This window comes from Salvelinus alpinus, chromosome 24 (genome assembly GCF_045679555.1).
Source record: "Salvelinus alpinus chromosome 24, SLU_Salpinus.1, whole genome shotgun sequence".
NCBI classification, from domain to species: Eukaryota; Metazoa; Chordata; class Actinopteri; order Salmoniformes; family Salmonidae; genus Salvelinus; species Salvelinus alpinus.
The window spans coordinates 31666317-31689129 of NC_092109.1; the positions used below are offsets into that span (position 1 = coordinate 31666317).

The window sequence follows — 22813 nt, forward strand, 5'->3', positions numbered from 1 at the left end:
TAATCATGTATAAAAATATGCTAAACCCCCTTCAACCTAATAGTTTAGGCGGAGGTGCGGCTGCAGTAGTGGGCGGTTCAGTCACGAGGCAAATTGCTGCGTCTCAATCCACTGTATGTCGCCCTTCCGCATCTGCGGTGGAAAGTGGCAGAGCTTCAGCCGTGTTTTTCAGACCAGGAGACATCCCTAAAATCGGTCTTTTCGCGAAAACGTCTGAAGCATCTGAACGTTTGGCCTAGAAAAAAATGACCACTCTATAGAAAGGGAAGACTCAAGTGTCATGGGACTCGTCTAAAGGTAACCCATACAAATGAATGGAAGTATGGAGGTAGTTTTGTCCCAACAAAAATAAGGGGTTAAATATGTAAAACCTTATGATTTATTTTTGACTGTCTTTTTTGCCATTTATGGATGTTTTATTCAATGTGTTTCTATGGGGGCTATAGTAGTAAAGGCCAACTTCAATACATCACATAGCTAAATTAACCATGATTTGACCTTAAAACAATTCCATATGTTTAGACTTTTAAGAATTAGCAGAAAATTACAAAACTGAAGAATTCCAGTAGGCCTAGCCTGATACTGATCTTTCTGGTTAATCCCCATTGTTTAAATGAAAAACAGACAATTTATGGCAGTCGGGAAAGTTGAACCAGCTCTGTGGTTACCCCATTAGGCAGGTAAAACACCCCAGAAAACAACCAAACTGCAAAGAATTCCAGTAGCCTGGAGATACACTAGGACATTGCTAAAGCAGTATATTTATTTTACCTGCTACACTGGAAAGAAGTAGAAGGTGCTCAACCAATGTGAGTAGAGGTGCAACCTAAAAATGTGTAGACATCATTGGACAGGAAACAGTGCAACGCTCCCTCACCATTAAAAATGCGTTGTTTTATTAGACAAGTTTAAAGATGGACTTTCGGCCTTCTTTTGAATAATCACTAAGGGAATGGACAAGACAATTAGGGAGAACTCTCTTCAGCTGGTGATGCTAATGAGAGACAGTGTGGTAGACCATTCAGGTTGGTACTCAGGGGCTGCAGTCCAAACACGTAATTTTTTACCCCCTCAGTCCTTTTTTAATTTTAATTTTAATTTTATCAACAACAAATCAATACAGAAAGTACATGAGGGAACACAAGTATATATAGATTATATACAATGGACAATCGAGCTAGGGGGTACAATATAACATTACAATTACACAAGGACCTTAAGGGACATACATACACTTACAATTCTAACAGCTTTTTTTGTTAGTAGAGTATATAACTGTCTTAAAATACAGTTCAATTTCTTTTTGTAGGGTAAGAAAATGTGTTTTTTTGTTTGTAAATTTACATTTGTGTATATGAAATTTGGCCAAAAGAATAATGAAATGAATTACATAAAAATGTTTCAGCTTATTTCTATCGTATGTAAAGAATCCAAGCAGTACATCTCTCCACAATAGTGTAAAATCTTCATAAATGTGTTCAATTATAAATCTACTGATGTTTTGCCACAGTTTTCTTACGTGAATACAATGCCAAAAAAGATGCAACACTGTTTCTGGGTGGTCATTACAAAAGGAGCAATTTGAGTTGATGTTTTCCTTAAACTTCTTCATATAGTGGTTGGCAGGATAATATTTATGAATAATTTTAAAGGAAACTTCCTTAATTTTGTTAACAAGTAGGTATGTGTGTGGCAACATCCAAACTTTTTTCCAACAGATATTATCAACAAATCCATTCCAATAAGGCATGACATAAGGTATAGATAGATACAACATCCTGCTGAAACAAGGTTCGTATCGCTCTGTTGTTGAATGGACCAAAAGAGAAACAAATCTTTCCTACTGATGAGTCAATGGGGTCAATTGAAGGTAGGCTCTGAGGGTCAGGTCTTGACACGTTCCTGAATAACAGAGCAACACCTGAGGGAATGGCATCTAAAACAATTGCAAAATCTTTAGGTGTTACAGGGACCTTGTAAAGTGATAAGAATTGCTTATAACTGAGTAAAAGACCCTCTGCATTTACCAGTTGGCTCACCAATAGGATATTATTTCGGAACCAATATTCTAAAAACAAAGAAGTATTTTTATACAATATATCCCGATTATTCCATATATAATATCTGTGTGGAGAAAAATTGTGTTTATAAATTAAGGACCATGACAAGAAAACCTGCTGATGAAAAGCAGAAAGTTTCACTGGAATTTTGTCAACATTATAATTGCAAAACAACATGAAGTTAAGGCCACCAAAAGTAGAGAAGACATGATGAGGAATAAAATTCCAGATAGAAGTGGGTCTTCTTAGGAATTGTTTTATCCAATTGATCTTAAAAGTATTATTTAAAGTAGTAAAGTCCAGAAAATTCAGTCCACCATTCTCATAAGTGTTCATTACAACAGTTTTCCTAATGTAATGGGTACGGTTTCTCCAAAGAAAGTTGAAAAGCATCTGGTCTATCGCCTTGCTTATTTTACTGTCAAGATATAAAGATAGAGCGCCATATGTTAGTCTAGATATACCTCCAGCCTTGGTTATTAGGACTCTACCTTTTAAAGATAATTCCCTCTGTAGCCATTGATTTAGCTTCTTCTGGGTATTTTTAATAAGAGGGTTAAAATTTAGTAAGCCTCTAGACTTCTGATCCTTTGTAATGGTTATGCCTAAATATGTAAGTTCTTCTTTTACTGGAATACCATAATATGAATGTGTCACATAATCTTTGACAGCTATGAGTTCACATTTATTAATGTTAAGATATAGACCAGACGCTTTGGGAAAGGATTGTATCACATTGATCGATATGGGAATTTGGTTAGCGTCTTTCAGAAAAAGTGTAGTATCATCAGCCAGCTGGCTTATAATAATTTCTTTACCAGCTATGGAAATACCTTGTACAGGACTATTATTTAAAGAATTTTCAAGAAGTTGGGTGATTAATAAAAACAGGTATGGGGAGATAGGACAACCTTGCCTAATTCCTCTCTAACTCAAATCTAGGTGAGGTGCCATATTTCAATTTGATAGAGCTGTTCCCATTTGCATAGAGAGTCTTAATAGACTTACAGAAAAAAAAACCAAAGCCAAGTCTCTCAAGGGAGTGGAAGAGAAACTGATGCTCTACTGTGTCAAATGCTTTATAAAAATCTAAAAATAATATGAAGCTATCCTCAGTTATTAGGTCTGAGTAGTCAAGTATGTCTAATACTAGTCTGACATTGTTAGAAATATGTCTGTTCGTCATGAAGCCAGACTGTGTTTCATCAATGATTGCATCCAGGACTTCTTTAATTATTTTTGCAAGTAGTAAAGCTAATATCTTATAGTCATTATTAAGAAGACAAATTGGACGCCAGTTATCAATGAGCAGCACTTATTTTTTAGGCTTAGGTATCAGTGTTATTAACCCCTGACTCATTGTAGGAGGAAGAACATTGTTTTTAATACTCTCTAAAAAGACTTCAAATAGGAAGGGAGCTACTTGTTCAGAAAATAATTTGTAAAATTCTGATGTAATTCCATCAACACCTGGTGATTTATTGTTCTTTAGATGTTTGATAGACTGTTTAGATTCTATATCACTGATAGAGTGAACATTATTCAGTGAGTTAAAAAAAAAATCAGTATTTAGCGATTAATTTTTGGTCATCTGTAATAACACCATCACTGTTTAATTTAATATCCTATTGGTGAGCCAACTGGTAAATGCAGAGGGTCTTTTACTCAGTTATAAGCAATTCTTATCACTTTACAAGGTCCCTGTAACACCTAAAGATTTTGCAATTGTTTTAGATGCCATTCCCTCAGGTGTTGCTCTGTTATTCAGGAACGTGTCAAGACCTGACCCTCAGAGCCTACCTTCAATTGACCCCATTGACTCATCAGTAGGAAAGATTTGTTTCTCTTTTGGTCCATTCAACAACAGAGCGATACGAACCTTGTTTCAGCAGGATGTTGTATCTATCTATACCTTATGTCATGCCTTATTGGAATGGATTTGTTGATAATATCTGTTGGAAAAAAGTTTGGATGTTGCCACACACATACCTACTTGTTAACAAAATTAAGGAAGTTTCCTTTAAAATTATTCATAAATATTATCCTGCCAACCACTATATGAAGAAGTTTAAGGAAAACATCAACTCAAATTGCTCCTTTTGTAATGACCACCCAGAAACAGTGTTGCATCTTTTTTGGCATTGTATTCACGTAAGAAAACTGTGGCAAAACATCAGTAGATTTATAATTGAACACATTTATGAAGATTTTACACTATTGTGGAGAGATGTACTGCTTGGATTCTTTACATACGATAGAAATAAGCTGAAACATTTTTATGTAATTCATTTCATTATTCTTTTGGCCAAATTTCATATACACAAATGTAAATTTACAAACAAAAAAACACATTTTCTTACCCTACAAAAAGAAATTGAACTGTGTTTTAAGACAGTTATATACTCTACTAACAAAAAAGCTGTTAGAATTGTAAGTGTCAGGATTGTTCCGGTTTTGGCCACTAGATGCCCCCATTGTGCTTTTTTGACCCTTTTGTTTTCCCTTGTTTCCAGTTATTATTTGCACCTGTGCCTCGTTTCCCTTGAATGTATTTAAACCCTTAGTTTTCCTCAGTTCTTTGCTCTGTGTTTGAATGTTAGCACCCAGCCCTAGCGATGCTGTGAACATTTGTTGCTCCAGTTGGACTCTCTTGTGGTACTCTGTTTTTGTTCTCATTTATTTTTTGATTATCTTTTGAGCCGTCTCAAGTACTGCTATGTCTGCCTCATCTTCTGGGTTCTGCCGACTATTAGTGGCTCAGTTTGTTAAGTAACTGTTTCTCACACCGGAGACCCGAGTTCGTAACCGGGTCCTGACAGTAAGTGTATGTATGTCCCTTAAGGTCCTTGTGTAATTGTAATGTTATATTGTACCCCCTAGCTCGATTGTCCATTGTATATAATCTATATATACTTGTGTTCCCTCATGTACTTTCTGTATTGATTTGTTAATAAAAAATAAAAAGGCATTCAGTTGTACAACTGACTAGGTATCCCCCTTTTCCCTTCACATGTCAAACTCTGGTGGCCGCGAAGGGTCAAAGTTAATCAACAAGGCTGCATTTTCGGCATGTGGGGGGGAAAAAAATATTAACAGTTTGCTAAAAATATATATAAACGACATTGATTTTAGCATTGGCAAATTGGCTTAGTCTCGTAGTGATGAGATAATAAAGCGTACCTAGATTCATAAACATATTTCAGGGAATTCTGAAATGTATTGGAATAAATGACCAAACTATAAAACTAGCTAGCCAGCTATAGCTAACTGTAGCTAGCTACCTGACATGAGTGCTAGCTAGCTATGTTAGCTTACTAGTGTAACGGATGTGAAATGGCTAGCTAGTTAGCGGGTACGCGCTAGTAGCGTTTCAATCAGTTACGTCACTTGCTCTGAAACCTAGATGTAGTGTTGCACCTTGCTCTGCAAGGGCTGCGGCTTTTGTGGAGCGATGGGTAACGACGCTTCGTGGGTGACTGTTGTTGATGTGTGCAGAGGGTCCCTGGTTCGCGCCCGTGTCGGGCGAGGGGACGTACTAAAGTTATACTGTTACATTGATGCTGTTGACCCGGATCACTGGTTGCTGCGTAAAAGGAGGAGGTTGAAAGGGGGGTGAGTGTAACGGATGTGAAATGGCTAGCTAGTTAGCGGGTACGCGCTAGTAGCGTTTCAATCAGTTACGTCACTTGCTCTGAAACCTAGATGTAGTGTTGCCCCTTGCTCTGCAAGGGCCGCGGCTTTTGTGGAGCGATGGGTAACGACGCTTCGTGGGTGTCAGTTGTTGATGTGTGCAGAGGGTCCCTGGTTCGCGCCCGTGTCGGGGCGAGGGGACGTACTAAAGTTATACTGTTACATTGATGCTGTTGACCCGGATCACTGGTTGCTGCGGAAAAGGAGGAGGTTGAAAGGGGGGTGAGTGTAACGGATGTGAAATGGCTAGCTAGTTAGCGGGTACGCGCTAGTAGCGTTTCAATCAGTTACGTCACTTGCTCTGAAACCTAGATGTAGTGTTGCACCTTGCTCTGCAAGGGCTGCGGCTTTTGTGGAGCGATGGGTAACGACGCTTCGTGGGTGACTGTTGTCGATGTGTGCAGAGGGTCCCTGGTTCGCGCCCCTGTCAGGGCGAGGGGACAGTACTAAAGTTATACTGTTACACTAGGTACATTAATAGCTTTAGGTTGGTTGTTTTTAAGCTCAACTTCAAGATTTCCACCAAGGACGTTGCCTCACCGAACATCACTCTTCCTGAGTCATCACTTTTATGAGACCGTATACCACGGATATTACAAAACATTTATTTTTACTGTTCTAATTACGTTTGTAACAAGTTTATAATAGCAATAAGGCACCTCGGGGGTTTGTGGTATATGGCCAATATACCACGGCTAAGGGCTTTATCCAGGCACTCTGCGTTGCGTCGTGCGTAAGAACAGCCCTTAGCCATGGTATATTGGCCATATACACCCCCCCAGGCCTTATTGCTTAAATAAGCAAAACTAGGGCTAACAACTATAAACATTAAGAGCTTAGGCAAAGAAATCTAACAAGTGGTTTGGACAACAGTTAGTGAGCTAGTAAGCTCCATGTGTAAACAAGAAGTGGAAATGGGGGGTTGTCACTGGACCAACAAAGGGATGGGGCACTTCACAAAAGCATACTATAGTCCTTCTCTAGATTAAGACCTCAGGGGACTAAAGTGTCTAAGGAATGGATCCAGAATGTCTCTCTGGAACTTCGGTGTTTGTCGACATCACCACAGCGTTTGTTTTTACTGACTTGTTCAATTCCAAAATAAAAAAACTCACAAAGTGAGTGTCTTCTCTCTTTGAAATGGAGGGCCACTGGGCTGTTGGGTTCAGCACGTAGAATGGCCCTTCGGTGCTCACACATTCTAGTGCGTAACTAGATGTAAAATATAGATCAGGTGTCCGCAGGAGGCTGATTCTACCTAGGTGTTACCTAGAGCTGAGTCTGAGCATAGAATATGCCAGTTTTTAATGATGCTTAGTAGTTCTGGACTTTTGGGTATAGGTAGTGGCCATTTGGATATGGAGGTCTTGCTCTCTAGGGCTTGTGGGCTTGCTCAGTAGTTGTGCTCTAGGAACATCCAGGACCTCAGCGACTTTAGGTCACCCTTGTAGTAAATTTTTTTTAATCAATGTAACGTTTCCAGATGACCAGGATCTCGAAAAAAAAAAAAAAAAAAGTGTTGGACATCTCATTTAGAATGTGAGCTTTTTCATCACTAGGTGGAGACATTAACCATATCACACCACACCCTGACTACCAACCTGTTTGGTCTACGACAGTCTCTCATTAGCACCACCAGTTGAAGAGAGTTTTCTCCCTAATAGTCTTCCCCATGCCCTATATGAACTTGTCCATTCCCTTTGTGATTATTCTGAAGGCCAATCTTTTAAATTTGTCTAATAAAACGACGTATTTTTAATGGTGAGCGAGCGTTGCGCATTTTCCTGTCCAATGAGACCTGCTACACTGGAAGCATAACTAGCAGAGTGCGAATCATTTTATTCTATTGCTGCGGGTCGAAATCTTATTCTGCTAACCCTCCGAAAACTGGACACAGGAATGTGCTTGCAATGTTCCAATGAAACGTGTCTAGAACATTAATATTGAATATTCTGAGAACATGGTAACCACGTAGAAATTATATTATTTAAATGTGAAACTGTGTGAGTCACCAATGCCCCGCAACCGTTCCCACATGCAGGGTGGGGGAGGCGGCCTACAATGAGAGAAAACATGAACTTCGACACTCAGGCCTAAACAACTCTAGGATACCTTGAAAAATGTTAGGAAAAAAATGTCAGGCGACATTCAACAATGCAGAAGATTATTATCGTAGTGTGCACGCCGTCGCTACTAGCGCTCCCACTGGTTGCCGTGGCGACGCGTGGCGACGCACTGTGGTGGCTCGCTCGACAGTTTGTGTGATGTGAAACCTGGGGCACTACGAGGAGCCTTCGACCACAAGTCTATCTGTTTACTCGTGACAGGTGCAGCATCTACAGTAGGCCTACCGGTATGCTAATTTATAGTGTATGTATTGTCTGTTGTCAAATAGGCCATGCACATTTCTAGCCAGGGTATCTGAGACACTATCGGGACAAAGTAGCCTACAATTCACTAATTAGGTGAACTGAAAAATGTGCATGATTATAGAAAAGTTGGTTTGTATGAGTTCCATGAGTCTAGTAGATTGTGTAATGGAAGTCAATGACTGCTCAGTCATTTTGACAATGTGAAGGCCTACAGTCAGTAGAGTGGCATCAACTCAAGGTTTCACCTCTGCCTAATCATCTTTGAAATATGGGCATTCATGTGAATGTCCCTAGGCTAACCCCCAGCAAATGTGTTGCAAAATTTAGTACAAACCACTATCCCTTTTGTATGTTGATATGGTTGATAGATTTCCTGTCAACTACACCCACCTGCATCCTGGCCAAGACTGTGTACTTGTATACTAGGCTACAATTACACCAGAGCAAGAGGGAGAGAGAATAGCCTTGCTATTGAGAGAGGCCGCTGTAGGCAGACCTGGCTCTCAAAAGAAGACAGGCTATGTGCACACTACCCACAAAATGAGGTGGAAACTGAGCTGCATTTCCTAACCTCCTGCCAAATGTATGACCAAATTAGAGACACATATTTCCCTCAGATTACATAGATCCACAAAGAATTCAAAATGAAATCACATTTTGATAAACTCCCATATCTATTGGGTGAAATACCAGTGTGCAATCACAACAGCAGTTTACTGTTAATTTTATATTGTTTATTATACTTTTGTTTATTATCTAGTTTACTTGCTTTGGCATTATGTTTCCCATGTCAATAAAGCCCTTTGAATTGAATTGTTAGAGAGAGAGCGAGAGAAAGACAGAGACAGAGAGAGACCTGTAGGCATGCAGGCTGGTGCCACCTGTGTCTCAGCCTCTGTTTCCAATACAACTCAAATCTTTGTTTCAACATCCATTCAAAACCAATAAACACCCACCTGAATAGGGTAGATGCATTTAACACCAATAACTGACCACCTGAATATGGTTGATGCATGTGTCAGCATAATAGACATGGGTCTCTACTGGTGACTCCCTCTGATAATCCAATGAGGCTTATATATGGCTGTTGAATACTGCTCTAAAATGTTAATCTTACTTTATTGTCCTCACTGTCTGATTGAATGTTTTTTGTGTAGATTCTGAGGTGGTGGACAAGCAGTTGAAAACCATGTTGTCCAACAGCAGTATCCAACTGTTTGATGTCCGCAATCCAGATGAGTTTGAGGCTGGACGTAATCCTGGCTCCACCACAATGTTCTGCCCCACTGGGCACATACTGGTTGAACTAACATTGTTTCCAAATGACATTGAACCAACGTGGAATAGAGCAGATGTTGAATTGACGTCTGTGCCCAGTGGAGTGTGAGACACACACACCACATATATGTTTTGTGTTTGTTTGTTTACAGCGCTTTAACAGGTGTTACCATAGGGGTATGCTACAGAGCAGATTCAATTAGACAGCTACTTTCAATAAACAACCAGAAATAACTATAGATTTTCTGGTTCATTACGAAAACTAAACTTAGATATTTATTTTTGGTTGCTCAGTCAATTAGACCATGCCAATTTCAAGCTGATCTTTCTAAAATATAAAAAGTTATTTAAGAATATTTAGGCATGTTAGCTGGCTAACTCATTGATCCTGCTTTGTAGTATACCCCTCAGGGTTGAAATGTACTTGCTGTTGTTATGATTCATGTTGTCATGTATTTTTTAAACTGCTAGTTAGTTCAACCAGTGTGTGCCCAGTGGGACGGGACATTGTGGTGGAGCCAGGATTACGTCCAACCAATTTCCCATTTTGGGTCAATAAAGTGAACTACTACTAACAGTTCGGGTACTGCAGGAGGCTCTGAGGCTGAGCCCAGACCAGTTCAGAGTACGAGGCCCTCTTAATGAGGATCCCAGCATTGTGGTCTTCTGCCACAGGGGTCGCCGGAGTGCCACTGCACTTGACGTAATGTGGGCTCTGGGCTTTAGCAAGTAAAGACCATTTACAATCACCTTTCTGTCTGCTAGCATCCTAACCTGAGTGATGTACTCATACATATCAGTGTTGATACTACACTACGTTCATCTCCTGGTCATTCATCTCTCCTAGAGCTCGTCATTACAGTGGAAGATACAGTGACTGGGTCCAGCGTGAAGAGCAGTGAGGTGTACTGTACACTCTTAGAAGAAAATGCTATATAGAACCTAAAAGAGTTCTTTGGTTGACCATTGAAGAACCCTTTTTGGTTCCAGGTAGAACCCTTTTGGGTTCCATGTAGGAACCTTTCCACAGGTGGTTTTAGATGGAACCCAAAAGGGTTCTACCTGGAACTGGTTCTACCTGGAACCAAAGAGGGTTCTCCTATGGGATGGGCTACATCTAAGTTTACTCTCAAGCAACATTGGCAGCTGTTTTAAAGACTGACTGTCTGTAGTGAAGACATTGTGCCTTTGTAAACTTTTATAAATTCCATCCAACCTGTATACCCCAGGCCCAGACTACAAAGACTACAAAAACAGCCTGGATCAAATGTGAGTAATCTCATTACCATACAAACCCATCACATCTCTGCTAGAGGCCCTAAACAATTTATCAGACTTGGCCTATTGCAAATTATATCTCTCAGTCCTAAAGCTGGTATTACAAACAGTAAGATAGATAGTATGAGTTTAACAGAGACCTGGTATTACAGACAGCAAGATAGATGCTATGAGTTTAACAGAGACCTGGCTGAGACTTGATGAGTATGTGTCTCTAAATGAGGCATCTCCAATGGCTTTTTTAAACTCACAGACATCTGGTGAATCAGGTGGTGGGATAGCCATGATACATGAGCCTGGACACCGTTTAAAACCTACTGCTGCTACTGACTTGTACTCCTTTGAGGTACTCACTCTGAACTATACTATGCCAATGGCAAAATACTATTTGAATGATTGTATTATTGGCACTGTTTATAGACCACCTGGTCCTTATACTAAGTTTTTGACAGAAATTGCTGATTTTTTTTTATCAAGCCTTGTAATCCTATCTGACAAAATAGTATTTGTAGGTGATTTTAATGTACAAGTGGACAATAACAGTGATGCTCTGGGAATAGTGTTTTCCTCTCTTATAGAGTCTTTTGGCTTTGCTCAGAATGTATCCGTGCAAAGCCACGGGAAGTAGGGGTGCACCCCTGAATTTGTAAAAAAAAAAAATATATATATTTCTTTAAATGTATTAACAACAGTATCTTGCAGGATTCATTAGTTGGAATTGTAAGAGTTGTTGCCCTGTCCCTTTCTCTGCGATCGTCGTTCTAATGGAATCCAGAAAGAACAAAACCCTGTCCTCAAACATTTACAGTGCCTTCGGAAAGTAGTCAGACCCCTTGACTTTTTCCACATTTTGTTACATAACAGCCTTATTCTAAAATATATATATTTTTAAATTATTCAGAAATCTACACACAATACCCCATAATGACAAAGCAAAAACAGGTTTTTATACATTTTGCAAATGTATAAAAAACAAAACCAGAAATACCTTATTTACATAAGTATTCAGCCATTTTGTGTGAGACTCGAAACAGGTGCATCCTGTTTCCATTGATCATCCTTGAGATGTTTATACAACTTGATTGGAGTCCACCTGTGGTAAATTCAATTGATTGTACATGATAGGAAAAGACCCATAACATCCACATGAAATTAAATATTTTTCTTGATCAAATAACATAGAAAACAATCCTTTTTTGTGCAGTATTAATTTACCATCCTTACAAACCACTTAATTTAAATGTACATTACTGTATTGAACATAGGATGGTCATCTAGGTTTGTACCTGTAGACTTTCCATCACCATGAAAGAAAACAATGTTCAATACAGTATTTGAGTACATTGAGACATCAAAGGGTTTGTGATGATATGATGTGGCTCAGTTGGTAGAGCATGGCGCTTGCAATGCTAGGCTTTTGGGTTCAATTCTCACGGGGGACCAGTACAAAATCTATTACAATGTATGCACTCACTACTGTAAATTGCTCTGGAATATAATGTCTACTAAAATGTAAAATTAATGAATAGACCATTTTCAGTTATCACATAGAAACAACATGACGGATGATTTACTCTTACAACCACCCTAGATACAGTGGCACCTATTAGAAAGAGAAAATGTACCCTAGAAAAGCTTGCCCCCTGGTACACTGACCATACCCGAGCCCTGAAGTGTGCCGCCAGAAAGCTAGAGCATAAATGGCATTCCTCCAAGCTTGAGGTATACCGGCTGCCATGGCAAGACAGCATCAAAGAATACAAGCAAGCCCCAGCATGCGTCCTACTTCTCTAAATTAATAGATAACAAAAAGAACCCTAGATTTTTCTTCAGCACTGTAGCCAGCCTCACAGAGAAGCAGGCCCCAGCCTGCCCGAGCCAGCCTCACAGGGAAGCAGGACCCAGCCTGCCCTGAGCCAGCCTCACAGAGAAGCAGGCCCCAGCCTGCCCTGAGCATTTTTCTAGCCCCACCTGTAATGATTTTATTAAAACATTTTATTGAGAAAATTACTACAATTAGAGCTAAAATCTCAAAGAATCCATCTGCTATGCCACAAACCCTACGGAATTATGAGGAGACCACAGCTATTCTAGATTGTTTAACACCCCTGATTTATGATGACATGGTTGAACTTATGAAGCACTCCAATCAATCAATCAATCAATAAAATGTATTTATAAAGCCTTACATCAGCTGTTGTCACAAAGTGCTGTACAGAAACCCAGCCTAAAACCCCAAACAGCAAGCAATGCAGGTGTAGAAGCACGGTGGCTAGGAAAAACTCCCTAGAAAGGCCAGAACCTAGGAAGAAACCTAGAGAGGAACCAGACTATGAGGGGTGGCCAGTCCTCTTCTGGCTGTGCCAGGTGGAGATTATAACAGAACATGGCCAAGATGTTCAAATGTTCATAGATGACCAGCAGGGTCAAATAATAATAATCACAGTGGTTGTCGAGGGTGCAACAGGTCAGCACCTCAGGAGTAAATGTCAGTTGGCTTTTCATAGCTGATCATTCAGAGTATCTCTACCGCTCCTGCTGTCTCTAGAGAGTTGAAAACAGCAGGTCTGGGACAGGTAGCACGTCCGGTGAACAGGTCAGGGTTCCATAGCCACAGGCAGAACAGTTGAAACTGGAGCAGCAGCATGGCCAGGTGGACTGGGGACAGCAAAGAGTCATCAGGCCAGGTAGTCCTGAGGCATGGTCCTAGGGCTCAGGTCCTCCGAGAGAGAGAAAGAAAGAGAGAATTAGAGAGAGCATACTTAAATTCACACAGGACACTGGATAAGACAGGAGAAATACTCCAGATATAACAGACTGACCCTAGGCCCCCGACACATAAACTACTGCAGCATAACTACTGGAGGCTGAGACAGGAGGGGTCGGGAGACACTGTGGCCCCGTCCGACGATACCCCCGGACAGGGCCAAACAGGCAGGATATAACCCCACCCACTTTGCCAAAGCACAGCCCCCAAACCACTAGAGGGATATCTTCAACCACCAACTTACCATCCTGAGACAAGGCTGAGTATAGCCCAGGAAGATCCGGTGTCCTGTGTGAATTTAAGTATGCTCTCTCTAATTCTCTCTCTTTCCCTCTTTCTTTCTCTCTCTCTCTCTGAGGAGCTGAGCCCTAGGACCATGCCTTAGGACTACCTGGCCTGATGACTCCTTGCTGACCCCAGTCCACCTGGTCGAGCTGCTGCTCCAGTTTCAACTGTTCTGCCTGCGGCTATGGAACCCTGACCTGTTCATTGAACGTGCTACCTGTCCCAGACCTGCTGTTTTCAACTCTCTAGAGACAGCAGGAGCGGTAGAGATACTCTGAATGATCGGCTATGAAAAGCCAACTGACATTTACTCCTGAGGTGCTGACCTGTTGCACCCTCAACAACCACTGTGACTATTATTATTTGACCTTGTTGGTCATCTATGAACATTTGAACATCTTGGCCATGTTCTGTTATAATCTCCACCTGGCACAGCGATAAGAGGACTGGCCACCCCTCATAGCCTGGTTCCTCTCTATGTTTCTTCCTAGGTTCTGGCCTTTCTAGGGAGTTTTTCCTAGCCACCGTGCTTCTACACCTGCATTACTTGCTGTTTGGGATTTTAGGCTGGGTTGCTGTACAGCACTTTGTGACAACAGCTGATGTAAGAAGGGCTTTATAAATACATTTGATTGATTGACAGCCAAATAACCATTTTTTTCTAATAGTGTAGTGTGACTGTTTAAATTATGCTGCAGGGCCATTCTGTGCGTTTGAGAGACATTGAATTCCTTTTTATTACAAAACACAAGATATTTAGGATGCAGAGCCGGCACAATAAGACTGGTTTTACAATGATCAAATCTAACATTAAATCTTAACTTCAGAATAGGGGAGATGCTAAACTGGAAATTGTCCCAAACCAAATATTTAACTGCTTTTGTGTCAGTGAGTGTGTATACAGTATATTGTGTCTTTATGAATACATGTCTTTGTTTGTATTTTATTCTGTTTGTATGAGAGTGCAGTATTCTCTAGCTCTTCCTCAAGGCAGAGGAGGCAGTAGCTGGAATTCTGGGGAGGCGAAGCACTGTAACGTTCAAGTAATCCATTTCCCCGTTCTCCTCCTCCTCCTCACTGTTACTCCTCTGTGGTGGGGGAGCATGGGCCTGGCTTTTCTGGAGGATGGAGGGGGGTTTTTGTGGAAGTCCCCCTGGATGAACTGCCACATGAACAGGGTCCTGCACTGGTCTTCTACACCTCTGTGAATATGGGAACGTTCCATTAAACACTTTGGAGAGAAATGGGGTTGTATAGCAGCTTAGCGTCACAACATGTATCAATCGCAGCCACCAAGCTACACTGCAGTTCCGATTATAGCCACCTAAGGGCATTAGAGAATTATCTCTAGCCCTCTCTCAGAACCATTGAAATAACTATGAAGTGAGAGAGGAGTTATGGGTAGATGTGTGAGTCTCACCTGACAGAGCAACAATGCTGTTATGGTCCCTCCCAGCACCAGCACTCCCAGAATCCCACTCGCAATGGACACAATCATTATGAGAGGAGATTCACTGAAGGCTGACAAAACAGGAGGGAACTAGTTAGAAATGTCTTATCTTTTCTACATCCTTGTTCAGATTATTACAATAGCTGACGTATAAGTTAGTGTGAGAAAGCAAGCACGCGCGTGGTGGCTGTGGGTGTCATCTTGGTGACTAGGTGCTTCTATGGCAGAACAACTTGGCGTAGAAGAGAAATATGTGAGGTACATGTTAGCCTGGTTTGGAGTTGGTGAAGGTGAAGGTGGGCAGTACCTGTTTGTGGGTCCTCACTCAGATACAAAAAAAGGTGACATTTCAGAGACCCAAGTGGGAAGGTTGTGAGAGAACAGCAGTACGGCCCAGCGTCATTCCTCTGTGTCCCTAGTAACGTGAATCCACGCATCGTCACAGCAGAGACACGGTCGATATAGTCCTGCTCCACGACAACTGGGTTGTTTGTGTTAGAAACCAGAATCCTACGGCCATCACACCCTCCAATCCTCCACTCAACCTGGGACACATTCCCGTATCCAGACGGCTCACAGGACAGAGTCACAGGATGACCAATCTTTGCTGTGATGTTACCAGACGTTCTTACCCTGCTGTCTGCAAAACAACCTGGAGGGGATGGGGGGGTCTTATTTTGGGATGATCTTACATCATCATGAAAACTTTGGCACACATTTCTAACTTTGTTCTCTATAATTATGTAAAATGAGAGATACAGTGCATTTGGAAAGTATTGCGACCCCTTCCCCTTTTGACATTTTGTTACGTTACAGACTTATTCTTAAATGGATCAAATAAAAAAAACAATCTACACACAATACCCCATAATGACAAAGTGAAAACATGTATTTAGATTTTTTTTCAAATGTATTAAATCTAAAAACAGATACCTTATGTTTCCATTGATCATCCTTTATGTTTCTACAACTTAACTGGAGTCCACCTATGGTAAATTCAATTGATGGACATGATTTGGAAAGGCACACACCTTCTATATAAGTTGACAGTGCATGTTAGAGCAAAGACCAAGCCATGAGGTTGAAGGAATTGTCCGTAGAGCTCCAAGACAGAATTATGTCAAGGCACAGATCTGGGGAAGGGTAGCAAAATTTCTGCAGCATTGAAGTTCCCCTACAACAGAGTGGCCTCCATCATTCTTAAATGGAAACCTGCTCCAGAGCACTCAGGACCTCAGACTGGGGTGAATGTTCACCTTCCAACACGACAATGACCCTAAGCACACAGCTTAGTCATACTTTGGAGGCGCGCACACCACCCACCGCTTCCGAGTATATTACTCACTAATGTCCAGTCCCTAGATAACAACGTTGACGAAATCTCCAGAGAGACATCAGGGATTGTAACTTACGCAAACTTGTCTCTCTCGGGATATGCTGTCAGAGTCGGTACAACCACCGAGATTCTCAGTGCATCGCGCCGACAGGAATAAACATCTCTCTGGGGATAAGAAGGGGGGGGTGTATGTTTCATGATTAACGACTCATGGTGTAATTGTAACAACATACAGGAACTCAAGCCATTTTGTTCACCTGACCTATAATTCCTCACAATCAAATGCCGACTGTATTATCTCCCAAGAGAATTCTCTTCGGTTATTGTCACAGCCGTGTATATCCACCCTCAAGCCGATACCACAACGGCCCTCATGTAACTTCACTGGACTTTATGCAAACTGGAAACCATATATCCTGAGGCTGCATTTATTTTAGCTGGGAATTTAAAAAAAGCAAATTTGAGAAAAAGCCTATCTATATTCTATCAGCATATATTGCTTTATCCTATGAATACTGCTCCCCTTACCCAAACAAATGTAGTCTACAGTATATTAAAGGCCTGGCATAAAATATTATGCATTTTATAAATTTCAGATTTAATTTAAATCATAGATATGTTGCCATCTCTTGTACCCCCTTTTGTACCCCACACACACTCAAATGATTGGCATCTTACCATTCAAACAATGAATCCTGATCTAGGATAACTTTTCAAAGCACTCGCACTGGAAAAAACACTGGACCATTGATACTATAACTTCCACGATGCATACAAGGCCCTTTCCACCCTCATTTCGGCAAATCTGACCACAACTCCATTTTGCTCCTCCCTTTCTATAGGCAGAAACTCAAACAGGAAGTACCCGTGCTAAGGACTATTCAAAGCTGGTCTGACCAATCGGAATCCACGTTTCAAGATCATTTTGATCACCAGGACTGGGATATGTTCCAGGTAGCCTCAGAGAATAATATTGATGGACACACTGATTCGGTGATTGAGTTTATAAGGAGGTGTATAGGAGATTTTGTACCCACTGTGACTATTAAAACCTACCCTAACTAGAAACCGTGGATAAATAGCAGTATTCGCGCAAAACTGAAAGCACGTACCACTGTTTTTAACCATGTAGACTGGGAATATGGCAGAATACAAACAGAGTAGTCATTCCCTCCGCAAGGCAATCAGACAAGCAAAATGTCAGTATAGAGACAAAGTGGAGTCGCAATTCAACGGCTCAGACACAAGATGTATGTGGCAGGGTCTACAGACAATCACGGACTACAAAAGGAAAACCAGCCATGTCACGGACACTGACGTCTTGCTTCCAAACAAACTAAACACCTTCTTTGCCCACTTTGAGGATAATACAGTGCCATCAACACGGCCCGCTACCAAGGACTGTGGGCTCTCCTTCTCCGTGTCCAACGTAAGTAAGACATTTAAACGTGTTAAACCTCGCAAGGCTGCCGGCCCAGATGGCATCCCAAGCCGCGTCCTCAGAGCATACTCAGACCAGCTGGCTGTTGTGTTTACAGACATATTCAATCTATCCCTATCCCAGTCTGCTGTCCCCACATGCTTCAAGATGGCCACCATTGTTCCTGTACCCAAGAATGCAAAGGTAACTGAACTAACTGACTATTGCCCCGTAGCACTCACTTCTGTCATCATGAAGTGCTTTGAGAGACTAGTCAAGGATCATATCACCTCCACCTTTCCTGTCACCCTAGACTCGCTTCAAATTGCTTACCGCCCCAATAGGTCTACAGACGTTGCAATCGCCATCATACTGCACACTGCCCTATCCCATCTGGACAAGAGGAATACTTATGTAAGAATGCTGTTCATTAACTATAGCTCAGCATTCAACACCATAGTACACTCCAAGCTTATCATTAAGCTTGAGGCCCTGGGTCTCAATCCCACCCTGTGCAATTGGGTTCTGCACTTCCTGACGGGCTGCCCCCAGGTGGGGAAGGTAGGAAACAACATCTCCACTTCGCTGATACTCAACATTGGGGCCCCACAAGGATGCGTGTTCAGCCCCCTCCTGTACTCCCTGTTCACCCATGACTGCGTTGCCATGATGATTGAATTGGAGGGAAGGCATGCATGGCCACGCAGTCATGGGTGAACAGGGAGTACAGGAGGGGGCTGAACACGCATCCTTGTGGGGCCCCAATGTTGAGTATCAGCGAAGTGGAGATGTTGTTTCCTACCTTCCCCACCTACCTTCCCTCCAATTCAATCATCAAGTTTGCAGACGACACAACAGTACTAGGCTTGATTATCAACAACGAGACAGCCTACAGGGAGGAGGTGAGGGCACTCGGAATGTGGTGTCAGGAAAATAACCTCCCACTCAACTTCAACAAAACAAAGGAGATGATTGTGGACTTCAGGAAACAGCAGAGGGAGCACCCCCGTATCCACATCGATGGGCAAAGAGTGGAGAAAGTGGAAAGTTTTAAGTTCGTACATATCACTGACAAACTGAAATGGTCCACCCACACAGACAGTGTGGTGAAGAAAGCGCAACAGCAACTCTTCAACCTCAGAAAGCTGAAAAAATGTGGCTTGTCACCTAAAACACTCACAAACTTTTACAGATGCACAATTGAGAGCATCCTGTTGGAAATCCTGTCGGGCTGCACTGCCCACAACCGCAGGGCTCTCCAGAGGGTGATGCGGTCTGCACAACGCATCCCCGGGGGCAAACTACCTGCTCTCCAGGACACCTACAGCACCCGATGTCACTGGAAGGCTAAAAAGATCAAGGACAACAACCAACCGAGCCACTGCCTGTTCACCCAGCTACCATCCAGAAGGTGAGATCAGTACAGCTGCATCAAAGCTGGGACCTAGAGACTGAAAATCAGCTTCTACAGTTGATGTCGGAAGTTTACATACACCTTAGCCAAATACATTTAAACTCAGTTTTTCACAATTCCTGACATTTAATCCTTGTAAAAATGCCCTGTCTTAGGTCAGTTAGGATCACCACTTTATTTTAAGAATGTGAAATGTCAGAATAATAGTAGAGAGAATGATTTATTTAAACTTTTATTTCTTTCATCACATTCCCAGTGGGTCAGCAATTTACATACACTCAATTAGTATTTGTTAGCATTGCCTATAAATTGTTTAACTTGGGTCAAACGTTTCGGGTAGCCTTCCACAAGCTTTCCCACAATAAATTGGGTGAATTTTGGCCCATTCCTCCTGACAGAGCTGGTGTAACTGAGTCAGGTTTTTAGGCCTCCTTGCTCACACACACTTTTTCAGTTCTGCCCACAAATGTTCTATGGGATTCAGGTCAGGGCTTTGTGATGGCCACTCCAATATCTTCCTCATGATTCCATCTATTTTGTGAAGTGCACCAGTCCCTCCTGCAGCAAAGCACCCACACAACATGATGCTTCCACCCCCATGCTTCACGGTTGGGATGGTGTTCTTCAGCTTGCAAGCACCCCCATTTTTCCATCAAACATAACGATGGTCATTATGGCCAAACAGTTCTATTTTTGTTTCATCAGACCAGAGACTGTGGTCTGTTTCATCAGACCACAGTCTGGCTTTTTTAATGGCGGTTTTCGAGCAGTGGCTTCTTCCTTGCTGAGCGGCCTTTCAGGTTATGTCGATATAGGACTCGTTTTACTGTGGATATAGATACTTTTGTACCTGTTTCCTCCAGCATCTTCACAAGGTCCTTTGCTGTTGTTCTGGGACTGATTTGCACTTCAGGAGACAGAACACGTCTCCTTCCTGAGTGGTATGACAGCTGCGTGGTCCATTGTGTTTATACTTGCGTACTATTGTTTGTACAGATGAACGTGGTACCTTCAGGCGTTTGGAAATTCATCCCAAGGATGCTACATTTTAGGCATGCTACATTTAGTTTTAATCCTGTATTGAACACAGATCATCCCGTCTTCAATTTTATTGATTATCAACGTTAAAAAATACCTAAAGTTATATTACAAAAGTAGTTTGACATTTTTGGCAAAGTTTACAGGTAACCTTTGAGATATTTTGTCCTCACGTTTGAGCAGGTTGGAACCTGTGTTTTTCTGGATCAAATAAATGCACATTTTGGATATATCGATGGAATTAATCGAACAAAAGGACCATTTGTGATGTTTATGGGACATATTGGAGTGCCAACAACAGAAGCTCGTCAAAGGTAAGACATGAATTATATTTTTATTTCTGCGTTTTGTGTCGCGCCTGCAGGAAATATGCTTCTCTCTCTTTGTTTACTATTGTGCTATACTCAGATAATAGCATCGTATGCTTTCGCCGAAAAGCCTATTTGAATTCTGACATGTTGGCTGGATTCACAACCAGTGTAGCTTTAATTTGGTATCTTTCATGTGTGATTTAATGAAAGTTTGATTTTATAGTAATTTTCATAGTAATTAATATTAATTTGGCGCTCTGCATTTTCTCAGGCTTTTTGCCAAGTGATACAGTAGCGTCTTGCCTAAACTCAGATTTTTGGATATAAATATGAACTTTACCAAACAAAAAATACATGTATTGTGTAACATGAAGTCCTATGAGTGTCATCTGATGAAGATTATTAAAGGTTACTGATTAATTTGATCTCTATTTCTATTATTTGTTACTGCTCTCTTTAGCTGGAAAAATGTCTGTCTTTTTCTGTGACTTGGCTCATACCTAACATAATCGTTTGGTGTGCTTTCTTCGTAAAACCTTTTTGAAATCGGACACTTTGGCTGGATTTACAACAAGTGTAGCTTTAAAATGGTGTAAAATACTTGTATGCTTGAGGTATTTAAATTATGGGATTTCTGTTGTTTTGAATTTGGCGCCCTGCAGTTTCACTGGCTGTTGACGAGGTGGGACGCTACCGTCCCACATACCCTAGAGAGGTTAACAAGAAATTTGTGGAGTGGTTGAAAAATGAGTTTTAATGACTCCAACCTAAGTGTATGTCAACTTCCGACTTCAACTGTATATACTGTATTCTATACTATCTATTGCATCTTAGTCTATGCCGCTCTGACATTGCTCATCCATATGTTTATATTCATATATTCTTATTCCATTCCTTTACTTAGATTTGTGTGTATTAGGTATTTGTTGTGGAATTGTTAGATATTACTTGTTAGATATTGCTGCACTGTCGGAACTAGAAGCACAAGCATTTCGCTACACTCGCAATAACATCTGCTAACCATGTGTATGTGACCAATAAAATTTGATTTGAAGATAACGCAGGAGTGGCTTTGGGAGAAGTCTCTGAATGTCCCAGCCAGAGCCCGGACTTGAACACGATCTAACATCTCTGGAGAGACATGAAAATAGCTGTGCAGCAACGCTCCCCATCCAACCTGACAGAGCTTGAGAGGATCTGCAGAGAAGAATGGGAGAAACTCCCCAAATACAGGTGTGCCAAGCTTGTCGTGGCATACCCAAGAAGACTTGAGGCTGTAATCAATGCCACAGATGCTTCAACAAAGTACTGAGTAAAGGGTCTGATTACTTATGTAAATGTGATATTTCCGTTTTTTTATAATACATTTTCTAACATTTCTAAAAAAAACTTTTTTAGCGTTGTCATTATGGGGTATTGTATGTAGATTGATGAGGATTAATAAACATGTATTTAATCTGTTTTAGAATAAGGCCGTAACGTAACAAAATGTGGAAAAAATGAAGGGATCTGAATGCTGTACATTTTTTGTTAAAGTAGAGTATTGAATTTGTCCTGTCATTTCAGCTCTGGTCGACAATAGTTTGTTCCTAATTGCTGTACATGTTTGTACTATGCAGTGACCCTGTTGATAATCAGTTGTGATCTTCCACAGTCTTAGTTGCGTGGTATTCATGATTAATTTACAACAAGTCCTCTTCTATTCTTTATAGAATTATCACCAATACTAATTAGCTCAGAAATGTAGGCATATTCGTACACAGAGAGAACCAGTCAGAATAGATTTGTCAGGACCTATACTCTATACCTTATCAGAACAAAATGTCTAATAACACATTTATTAACACAGTCTCTCTCCAGTGGGAACGTGGGTCTCTTACCAGAACAGAGGAGCAGGAGGACCAGTGGTGCTGAGGACCAGTAGTGGACAAGCAGACACTCTTTAGTACTGACACTCATGATGGGAAATACAGCAATGTTGGGGGGGATGGAGAACATCTCTGAGCTTTATGAAATGACAGGAAATGACAGATTCAACGCCAGAGAGTGAGAAGGGTCCAACAAGAAACACAGATGGCACACCAAGAAATACAATCAGTGTGTGTGTGTGTGTG

The 22813-nt window shown here is 41.2% G+C and overlaps 2 protein-coding genes and 1 long non-coding RNA gene across 3 annotated transcripts in view; 1 reads left to right on the forward strand and 2 right to left on the reverse strand.

The window, feature by feature from the left end:
• LOC139551806 (palmitoyltransferase ZDHHC23-A-like) overlaps positions 1-22813 on the reverse strand; it is a 44335-nt gene that overhangs the window by 11916 nt on the left and 9606 nt on the right. The gene's annotated exons all lie outside the window — the stretch shown is intronic.
• LOC139551809 (uncharacterized) lies at positions 53-16110 on the forward strand. The gene is made up of 2 exons (XR_011670325.1): positions 53-297; positions 13807-16110. It is a non-coding gene; the product is annotated as an uncharacterized lncRNA (long non-coding RNA).
• On the reverse strand, positions 14442-22755 carry LOC139551805 (T-cell immunoreceptor with Ig and ITIM domains-like). Its single transcript, XM_071363163.1, has 4 exons — positions 22580-22755; positions 15488-15832; positions 15151-15251; positions 14442-14932 (listed from the first exon to the last, which is right to left on the reverse strand). The coding sequence occupies exons 1-4, from the start codon at positions 22695-22697 to the stop codon at positions 14705-14707; spliced, it is 792 nt and encodes a 263-aa protein (XP_071219264.1). The 5' UTR covers positions 22698-22755; the 3' UTR covers positions 14442-14704.

What these genes read in the sequence shown, in the direction of transcription:
- LOC139551805 (XM_071363163.1), bottom strand. Translation starts at nt 22,697, where the DNA reads ATGTTCTCCATCCCCCCCAACATTGCTGTATTTCCCATCATGAGTGTC. An exon ending in CCTCCTGCTCCTCTGTTCTG is followed by an intron (nt 15,833 to 22,579) that starts GTAAGAGACCCA and finishes CATCCCCTCCAG; the next exon opens with GTTGTTTTGCAGACAGCAGG. An exon ending in GAGTGAGGACCCACAAACAG is followed by an intron (nt 15,252 to 15,487) that starts GTACTGCCCACC and finishes CTGTTTTGTCAG; the next exon opens with CCTTCAGTGAATCTCCTCTC.